General features: G+C 47.9%; 1 protein-coding gene across 1 annotated transcript; it reads left to right on the top strand.

The window, feature by feature from the left end:
* Positions 1 to 3545: 3545 nt before the first annotated feature.
* On the top strand, positions 3546 to 4930 carry LOC123094007 (acetylserotonin O-methyltransferase 3). The gene is made up of 2 exons (XM_044516088.1): positions 3546 to 4348; positions 4452 to 4930. The coding sequence occupies exons 1-2, from the start codon at positions 3557 to 3559 to the stop codon at positions 4740 to 4742; spliced, it is 1083 nt and encodes a 360-aa protein (XP_044372023.1). The 5' UTR covers positions 3546 to 3556; the 3' UTR covers positions 4743 to 4930.
* Positions 4931 to 10880: the final 5950 nt, after the last annotated feature.

Here is a 10880-nt window from a genome sequence, read left to right on the forward strand (position 1 = left end):
ACAGATGAAAATCAGTAAAATAGATTAGGTAAAAACGAAATTAAAGTTGCATAAACTCGATTACAGATGGGTGGGGGATCAGGTGGCTCCGGTGATAGTTCGTCGGTGCCTTTGCGCCTGAGCCGGTAGTCGGCTTCTCAATCCTCGTTGCAGACGAGGTCGACAAACATCTCGGCCTGCTGAGCCGCCTCGAGCTTCCACTCCTCCTGACATAGGCACCATGCCCCGTCGGATGAGGTAGCCGTTTACCTCCTCTTTGCGGCGGCGTTCCTCAGAGGCTGCCTCGGCATCACGGGCACTCTGCTCCCAGAGCTGCGCCGTGACGCACTCGACCTCTTCCTCCCCAACGTAACTGAGCTCGGTGATGCTGACCCCGTTCCCACCGTGCTCGATCAGGGCATGCTCTCCGGGCTCCACCTCGACGGGCTCCAACTTGACCTCCGGCAAGGAGAGGACGACCTCCACAGACGAGGACCCCTCCCCACTAGAGGAGAACCACGCAAGGCCGGCCCACTTGCGCTTGCGGTTGGCGGAGCGCTTGCGCGCTCCCTCCGAGCGGCTCAGCTAGTGCCTCTCGTCGGTGGAGATGACGTGGTGGCCGGTAAGGCCTCCACGGGCTTGCCCCGGCGTGGTGGACCTTGGCCTCGATGCCATGTCGGCTGCAGCGTAGCGAATCGGCATCGGGAGGAGGATGAAGTTTTGGCCGGTGGCGGGGCACTAGGGGCGGAGGCGGCAGAGGGACTAGGGTTCTAACCCTCAAACCACCGCTCGAGCGGAACAAAACCGGCCGAGGGTTCCGATTTACGGTGGCCTGTATCTCGTTTACAGGCCGCGCTCGATATAAGGGCTCTGTTCTGCGCGGAAACTGGGCCTAAGCCCTTAAGCCCGCCATAATTTTATGGATTTCTCCCTTTTAATGGGACTTCTAGAGATGCTCTAAGTCATGCGCATAATAAGGACGTGTTTGGTTGCCGGGAAGGCCTCTTCTCGCACCGTGGCAAATGAATTTTGGACCGTTTGGTCTGCTGGCTCGCACCGAAATTCTGGCCCGCACGCGCTTTAAAGCACTTCTCAGCCAGGCCCGCTGAAAACGCTCGATTCGGCCGTTTCCAGCGAGCCTGGCTAGTTGCTGCTTTAAGCTTCGTGCTCTCTTCCCCACGCGTGCAAGCATGTATGTGTTTTGGCAGAGACGTTGCCTCTTAAGCTAAATCCCTCCCAATCTTCATAACCGTGCATCAATTCGAAAAAAGCTCTACATCAAAATGGTGCGCTTTGACATTGGTAATCTGATTCGGCCATCAATTTGAAGTTTCGTTAAGTATTTGAACCTCTAACTCGTATTCATGTTTGCAGCTTGTCTGAACGAATTTTGTCAAATTCTTCGCACACGGTCGACTATTTGAAATTTCCTTCGAGGAGTTGCTTCATCTTGCTGTTTTCCACAATTTTTGTGTTGCAAGTTTTCTAGTTTGACATACGTAGACGAGTACATCTACACCTCCCTAATAAACCATACAGAGCTGTAGTTGTACTTGTCTATGAACGTCAAAATGAAAAACATGCAACATGAAACTTGTGGGGAACAACGAGATGAAGCTACTCCTCGACGGAAATTTCAAACGGTCGACCGTGTGTGAATAATTTAACAAATTTCATTCGAACAAGCTACAAAAGGGAATACAAAATAGAGGTTCATATACTAGACGAAACTTCAAATCGATGGCCACTTTAGAGTCGCAACATCGAGGTGAACCGTTTTCATGTAGAACTTTTTTCGTATCGGAGCACGGTTGAGAAGATTAAGAGGGATTTAGCTAAGCATATTCGGGTAACCACAAATGCTCAAATGCCACGCGGTGCGAGATGTGAACCAAATACCGTGTATTTTTTTTGCACCGAGATCCATACGGGAGACCAAACGAAGTGCACAACCAGACCCAGTCCACGTTTTTACTCAGCCTGGTCCCGTGGTGAAAATCTCCCGGGGGCAAAAAAAAGGGCCCAGGCAACCAATCACGTCCTAAGTTGTAGAATTTGTTCGCGTTGAGTCCAGGCGTTATCACGCGTTGAGTCCAGGCGTTATCACGAGGCCATATCTTACCCAGTAGATTACGGCAAGCCACGCCCCACCCGTCCTTCGCACTAGTATTTCGCTCGGCAAGAAGGTTCAAAAAAAAAAAGTAATTCGCTCGGCAAGCAGTTATGTGATCGGAAAAATAGATTGTTGCAGGAACCACCATATTATACGGCTAGCAATTAAAAGTAGAAAGAAAGATGCACCAAAGTGTTGACGAACTAGAACTAGCTACTCCACTACTCCCTCTGTTAAGATTATAAGACAGAACGGCTAATTCGTGAATATAAAAAATTACTATTCACTATTAATCAGTGCACGTTCAATGGTCTCACGTGCATGAAAAAGAAAGAGAAAAGTTAGGTCATACATTAATTGGAGGAGAGAGGCTACTAAATGGGTGGTTCCTTATAATTTAAAAACGTTCATAAAACTTATAATTCTTACATTTAGATAGAGTCCAAGCAGAAATGGAAAAGAAGAAGCAAACTTTGTGTCTGTGAGGAGATTCCATGCATGTAGACCAACAAAAAAAAATAGCGTGCTACTCCCTCCGTCCGGAAAAGATTGTCCCAAGCTTGTATTTCAAATGGATGTATCTAGCACTAATTTTATGCTAGATACATTCATTGGAGGGACAAGTTTTTTCGGATGGAGGGAGTACAAAATATAGCGTGGCCCATCTTCAAATGCTACACAAGTTATAACACGGTAATAGCGTGCTATATTTCAAAGTAACGTTTGCAAAACGAAGTACTCCAGTACCTTAAGACACTATCATAGAGAGACCTAATCTAGCAATAGATAGGGACCATAAATTTTAAACAGAATCTCAAACTTTAGTCAATCTATTTAACATACAAACTCTGAACATTGAGGACCAAGACTACATCTACCATATACAAACCACAAAGTGAACCTGTGCTGGCCTACCCCTACTCTGAACATTGATAACCGGAGTTAACATATAAAGAGCACCGAGCCTACCTGTGTTGACCCTATTTTTCTGAACTTTTTCATCATTTGAACGCTATAATGCTGCACGCTACAACGTTATAGGGGCCTGTAGCATGCTAATTACGTGAATAGCGCCATAGCGGCTGAATTTACTAAAATATAGCGTTTCCATTCCAAATACGCCATAATGGCACTATAGCGCGGTTATAGCGCGCTATTTTTTTCGTTAGGTAGACAGACTCCAAGCTAGCGGAAGGAATTAGCATGGAGAAGGCTCGAAGGAAACCCCAGACCAGTGGCAGAGCAAGGGGGGCCATGCTAACCCCTCCTATGAAATTGTAAACCTGATTTTTTTAGTTAAGGCTAATTTAGACAGAACTTTCTAGAAGAGTTAGCTTATTTGGCCTCCCTAATAGAAATCTATCAGCTTTGGCCCCCACTAATTTTCAATCCTGCCTCCTCCCATGCACACACGTCTATAAGAACCCTTAGGACTAAGGGAGCTTTTGGCACACAACACACATCATGGCGTCAGGAATGCAACACAAAAATGCGATAAGCACAGCCACAGAGGGCTTGATCCAAGCTCAACTTGAGCTCTACCACCACTCCTTGGGGTACGTGAAGTCTGCGGCGCTCAGGGCTGCCGCAGAACTAGGCATCCCGGATGCCATCCATCGCCACGGTGGTGTGGCCACGTTGTCTGACATTGCCACAGAAACTGGGATCCACCCAAGCAAGTACTCCCACCTCCGTCGGCTGATGCACACGCTCACCGTCACGGGCATCTTCTCCGTCGAAGGCTATGACGATGATGCCGGGTACAAGCTCACTCTTGTCTCCAGCGTCCTTGTCGAAGGAGGCGAGAGCATGTGCAACCTGTCTCCCATGGTGCCTCTGCTTGTCGAACTGCTGAAGCTGACCATGCTCTTCGACATAAAAGTGTGGTTCACCGACGAGCAGGCGTCAGCCATGACACTATTTGAGGTGGCGCATGGCTGCACACCATCGGAAATGAAAGCCAAGAAGGGCACAGGTGGCATATTCCAGGCCGCCATGGTCGCCGACACCAACCTCGTCATGGAGGTAGTCCTCAAAGAGCACATGGGCATTTTTAAGGGGGTGAACTCGCTTGTTGATGCGGGCGGTGCCCATGGTGCCGCAGCCGCAGCAATCTCCAAGGCCCTCCCACACGTCAAGTGCACCGTGCTAGACCTCCCACACGTGATTGCTGGCGCACCTACCAGCCGCGACGTCCAGTTTGTTGCTGGCGATGTGTTTGAGTACATACCACCAGCCGACGCTATCCTTCTCAAGGTACACAACAGTAGGACATATACTATGCTATTTCTTCATTCAATTGAATTACATATACGTACGTATGTACCTACTATATGTGTTGTTGTTCATTCCTTCTCAGTGGATTCTATGCATATGGCGAGACGAAGATGCCGTCAAGGTACTACGCCGGTGCAAGGAAGCTATACCAGCTGGAGGGAAGGTGATAATCTTCGATGGCGTGGTAGATTCTGGGGCGTCACAGAATGTTATTCTTAAGGAGACACAAGTTCTATTTGATATCATGATGATGGGCATCGATGGGGTCGAACGAGACGAGCAGCAGTGGAAGAAGATGTTCGTTGAAGCAGGATTTGGGGACTATAAGATCAGTCCAGTGGGACATCGGTCCATCATTGAAGTCTACCCATGAATGAATGCATACATGGTTTGGGGTGGTTCGTCTACTATTGAATCATACCGCATGGTTTTCTATCAAAATAAGCACACTTTTGAGCACTCCATTGTATTATTATTTGGGTTCTTTCACACACCCAAACTGCTGTGACTTTCATTTTGAGCAACCCGAGATTTTCATCCTTTGTTCCATAAGGATTCCCATTTTTTTTAATGCTTTCATGCTTTGGTCATTGGTTATACCCGGAAATTACCCCGTGGCTATACGCGTATAATTGATATGGGCAGACCCTGTGCCGAGCTCTACCCGATCGACCTTTATTTGAAAGGGGGCAAATGAAATGTCTCCACTTGCTGCCAGTGTGGAGCTCCAACACACTTATGTGCTGCCACAGTGGAGACTGGATAAGTGAAATCAATTATTATTTCAGTTGTTCTGCCTTTTCTTTGCGATAAAGGCCTCCACAGTGGAGACTGGATAGACGTTGCGCACGATTTGCTTAACCGTCTCTAGTGATTGGTGAGGATGGGCCGTGAACACACACTGGGTTTAAGACCCATGTGCAACACTGGAAACGGCGCATACGATTGGCCATACATATGTGTGTGCTAAATTGATGTTGTCACATACGATTTATGTCTGCTGCTGCGTTTGCTTCTTGCCAAGCTTGCAAACCATTTCATATTTAGTTCATAAAAATGTGCTACTTTACTGTTGTCGTACGCTTCTTCTTCTTCTTCGTCTTTTTTTTTTTTTGTGTTTGCTTGTTGCCGAGCTCGCAAAGCAATTAGCATTTAAACTCGGCTTGCAAAGTTAGCTGGACGCACAGGTTTCCGCAGCCCCTGATTCACTCAAAACTATTGCTGCTCGTCTGGAGCACCTCCACCGGTAACCCCCAAAATTTGACTGGCAACCGCACCGGCAACGTTGTTGGGCACCAACGCCCAAATCCGCGGCAGTTTGGGGGCCGCTCCCCCCACCGGAGATCCCCAATGATAACAATCCAAAAATACCACACAAATAAAATGCAGATAAACTTCATAGATAGATAGCAAGGAACAAGATCGGCACCACAAGATCCCGGCACCAGCAAGTTCATACATAAATACAAAATAAAACAAAAGAAACCTAGCTTCCTAGGCCTAGGTTGCGCCGACGCCCGCCGCCGGCCACCACACGCACTCCCCTAGTCGATGTCGACTTGGTTCACCTGGAACGCACGCTCCGGGGGAAAGTCCGCCGGAGGAGGCAGCATACGCAGGGGCTTGGGGCAGGGGATGCCGTCATCGGGGACGGGCTCGTCCTCCTCCTCCTCGCGGCACCGTGCGCATACATGTCAGGGACGGGCTCGGCCTCCTCCTTCACCCCACCGTGGCGGCGTGGGACCGTCGTCATCGTCAGTGATGGGCTCGACATGTGCTGTAGCCCTCCCCCCACTGCAACGGCGGCGATTCTACCAGCGACGAGGCGGGGGAGACGCGTCGCCGATGCGCTCGCCAAGATGGACGGGGATGCGTGACCGGGAGAGCACCGACACCATTGGTAGGTGCACATCCGGCCACAACACCGCCTTCTTCACTTCCCAGAGCATGCGCGCGAGCTCGGTGCGCATGTTAACCATGTTGCACGGCTTGGAGCGGTGCTTCCTCTTCTTTAAGGAGCTGGCCTCGCCGTCCTACTGGGTGGGAGTGGTCCAGCATGGGCAGGCTCGCCATGGATGGGGAAGGATGTGGAGGGGAGTGCAGCGGTGAGAGGGACACGGGGCCCTTTTAAGGGCGTCGTAGGAAGGCGGAGCGCCACAAGTCCATTACTCCGGCGCTCGGGAGCGGCGCCGTCATGCATCACCGACAACTGAAGCCGTCCCAGTGAGCAGCCACGTCAACCCGCCAGTGAGCGGTCACGTTGATTGATTTCACTGACCGGGGCGTTGGGAGGCTGCCAAGCGGGCCCGTGGGGAGGCGAGATGCCCTGTCCGGCGTGGCCACACTGTCGTGCGTTGCCCGCACCCCCAGCCCAGCCCCTGGTTGCCGGGGCTGGCTACGGGCTGCCGGACAGCTTGCATGGAGGCCCTAACTGCTGGCAGCGGTTGGGGCGTGCCGGTGTGGGCCAGATTTTGGCCGCAACCCCCAAACCGGTTGGGGGCGGGTTGGGGGCTACCGGTGGAGGTGCTCTTACTACTCAGAATCTGAATGGTGTTTAAATTAATATTTTGATACCATGCAAACTAATTATTAATAAGCAATCATTTATAAGGAGATATGGTGGCAAACAAACAAATTATTAACTAATTTTAAATGTTTTGAGTTAAGACTCTAGATGTTGGTATAGTACATGATGATCAACATATGTGATTTTAATCATGAAACAATTTATCATTTCTAAATAGTCAAGTGAACATATGATGGCAATCGCTCCCACCTTAAGAAGAATTTTGGACTTGTAGCCGAGGTCGATGGATCTCTACCATCAATTTAATCGCCATTCCATCAAGACGGAGCCACTCCTCATCCACCTTTGTGCTTGGATAGACCACTTCATATATCTATTCCTTTTCCTTTTACAATGTACTCCCTCCGTTCCATAATGTCTGACATTTTTTCACTCTAGTGTAGTGTCAAAAAACGTCTTACATTATGAGACGGAGGGAGTACTTTAAATAGTAGCGCCATGAAGTAAAAAATCTAGCTGAATTTCGTTGTCAAAGAACCGATGCTCTTTTAATTTAGATTTTAATTATATTTCACCATGCTCAAAATTCTAATTAATCAAGTATATTGAATTTTATATGAGCATACACACGTTCAATATTGTTCATGTCAAATATATACTCCGTCTTTAAAGTGGATATATATCTACATCTATGTTTCGACACGTCAGATTGATGAGCCTGTATGTGGCTCGTTATATATCTTAGAGTCGAGTAAGGTAATTAAATAGATTAAAATACTAGATTGTGGCTAAATCCTTTTTTCAACAATCATGAAATTTAATGCGACTCTCGATCTGATCTAGTAGCATTATTGTATTATGGACTCTGCCGCTATGGCTGATTCCCAACACATTGATAATTCTGCCCTCCATCCTACACAATCTTTATGTGGATGTGTTGGTCCTTGAGCATGTAGGATCATCTCTGAATCACTACAGATACTATGCTCCCAAGAAATGAGAGCGTTTGGTGCGTCGGGGCTGGCATAGGCCGTAAGTGGGCCCAGTTTTGAGGATGATCGGTTTTAAATGGGCTTGTTAAGGTCATTTGTGGCTTGCGTGAGGCCTGTTTTGGCGTACGTGTAGTTGGGTGCCTCTGCTCTGACGTTCCTTGGCGATAGTTTAGGCGGCGGCGGCGGCGGCTGAGAGTTCACGTCCGTGGAGGCGCGGGGCAATTGATCATAACCGCCCCCCCGCCCCCAGTTCGCGCGCCTTCGATCATATGCCCCCCTTTGTGTCACTGACATGTGGGGTCCCACATGTCAGTGACACAAAGGGGGGCATATGATCGAAGGCGCGCGAACTGGGGGGGGGGGGGTTATCGTATATTTTCCCTCCGTGGAGGCGCGGGTGAAGCTGGCGGTTCCCTCTCACCCCTCTACCTCTCTTTCCTCTCTATCTTCCGTTGTGCTCGGCCCGGGTGGCGGGGAACGTAACTACGTCTCTGCTATGGGAAGATGTGACCGGTCTCTCCGAGGAGGGGGACGGGAGCGGGCGACGGCGGCTCATGGATAGTGTGCGCTGGCACCAACGGTGAGCGATGGCTGCTTGGCTCCGGGGAGGCAGACGACGGCTCAATTCGAGGAGGAGATGACGAGGTTTCCGATTATTCTGGGCTCTCTAGTTGAGTTGATTTTTGCATCTGTTTTTGATTTCTCATCTGCGGTACCTCCATGTCTCTTTCTATGATTGGTTTCTCTCTTGACCTGCAGTGTAAAGAAGGCAATCGGAAACATCTAGTCCGCGGCCATGAAAGACTGTTTGTGGTATTTCAAAGGTACCGGTGTTTTTCATCTCTCATGTGTCCTTTGATTTGTTATGCTCTCAAGGATGTATTGACAGTTTATGCTGCTACTTGTTATGTGATTGCTAGCAACTCACACGAAAAGTATTTTGTCCTGATAGCCGAATGACTAATTTTGTTGTTTTGGGGAGATGGAATTGGTTTCTTGAATTGATTTTTCAATATACTTAATTACTTTACCTAAATCAGCTGGGAAAATGGCTGTTCAGGAATCACCAAACAATACGCTGAAATTACTCTGTGTGTGTAATGTGTTTAAGATGACATCATTGCAGGTTACACACGGCTTAGGTCACCGTGTGGTAGCCATTAGGTGTCACCAGCCAGGAACTAAAGCGCGCATTCAATCTTCAATGCTCCATGCCTCAGTCTTCTGTGCGAGTTCTTGGACTTGTGGCGGTCAGTCCTAAGGGATGCCACTATGAAAGATGGGACCAGTTCACCACTAAGGTGTGTGCCTCGAGAACGGTGAGAATGCCCCCGGAACCAGTTGGCCACTAAGGTGGGTGCCTCGGGAATGGCGGGAATGCCCCTGGAACCAGTTCGCCACTAAGGTGTGTGCCTCCTCCCTTCTCGTGTTCTCCTGTTCCAACATGTTCTGTTTGGACTTTGAAGTTGTTGTGCTTCAGCAAGGAGTATGAACTGGTCCGGCCACTTATCTGGTCTGATTATTCAGGGGTTTGTTGCCGTTGAGCAATTCACTTCCCCTGCCCATAAATGGAATCAGACGTAGAAATTAGAAATTACAGTGGGTTGAAATTTTTCACATCACATAACCAAGTAAAATTCAGTAGATGGAGAGACAAGAAATGGCACATGTAGGTTTGGTTGCATAACTGTAATCAAGAATAACATAACGTATTTTACTTGCCTGTTCTTCGTCATCCATAAGCTCTTAAAGGGAACATTATTGTATCTTCTCTTCTTATATGAGCATGAATAGTACCTATACTTCAGAAATAAAGTGATTCAGGAGAAAATATATGATAGTGACATGGCATAAGAAACTTTTAAAGCACATTTGGGTGGGCTTAGTATATGAGTCCCGGTTTCTGAAAAATCTTAAGAGTACTCGATTTCCGCAAACTGAGTTTTTGTAACAGTAGTCATGTTTCACCGAAAGATTTTACGGAAGTTGGAATGTTCAAATATGCCAATTGCTTAATGGAATGCCCACTATATATGTTTAGAAATATAATAGTTACATAGGTTTTACTCTACTGGTTTGGTTTGGCTCTGCTTCTCCTGTTTGCAAAGAGGACTTCCTTCTCGGTGGTATCTTCCAATTCTTATATAATGATGGTTGTTATTTGCCCTTGATGATGTTCTCTCTTGGTTTAATTCTGCCAATAGCCTTGCTAGCTCTAAGGACGAACATAATGTCTAATGACGTTGACATTCTTGAAAGTGAAAAACATGTCATGTTCTTCTATTCCCAAGGGGCATTACCATTGATAAAGTATGAAACCTTCGTCCATTTTAGGGGAGAGCACTTCAAAAGAAGATTGTAATGGAGGTGTAATGTCCTTCCAAGCTATTTTGCTCATGCTGTTTGTGACTAAATTCATGAAGTCCACTTCCCTGCTTCTCTATTGTTCTCTTTGATACTTTATAATCACATAAAAGAACATTGATTGTTACTGGGATGTTAGCATTGGTTTACATAGCGTTCAATTGGTTCATCATACATTCATGGTACAATGTAAAACAATGCGGTGGCGGCAGCTGCCTACAGCAGTTGAGCGTTCAGCTCCGTGCGTGAAGGCGCAACCGTCGGCCGGCACATGGCCTGATAGCTTGGGGGCGACGATTCCTCCACGGCTCCCCATGTCACGTCAACGGTGACCCTGGACCAGCGGTGCCGCGCGGCTCCCTGCATCTGCGTTGGATCTTCAAGCTTTCATCTCCGCGGAACTTCAACCAGCCATATGAGGATGCTTGCTCCGCCGTGTGGGGGAGCGACTCCAGGTGTGTCTCAGGTCAAATAGATTCCACCTCGGCCACCTATTTTACATCAACATCCCAACCCATCCCTTGACTTGTTCTGTCAGAGGTGCATATTGTCCAACAATTATGTTTATTTGCCCATTCATAACCCTGTCTTCTTATAAATTTATAATTATTTATATACACTCTTTCGT

This window comes from Triticum aestivum, chromosome 4B, assembly GCF_018294505.1.
Source record: "Triticum aestivum cultivar Chinese Spring chromosome 4B, IWGSC CS RefSeq v2.1, whole genome shotgun sequence".
NCBI classification, from domain to species: Eukaryota; Viridiplantae; Streptophyta; class Magnoliopsida; order Poales; family Poaceae; genus Triticum; species Triticum aestivum.

What these genes read in the sequence shown, in the direction of transcription:
- LOC123094007 (XM_044516088.1), top strand. Translation starts at nt 3,557, where the DNA reads ATGGCGTCAGGAATGCAACACAAAAATGCGATAAGCACAGCCACAGAG. An exon ending in CCGACGCTATCCTTCTCAAG is followed by an intron (nt 4,349 to 4,451) that starts GTACACAACAGT and finishes ATTCCTTCTCAG; the next exon opens with TGGATTCTATGCATATGGCG.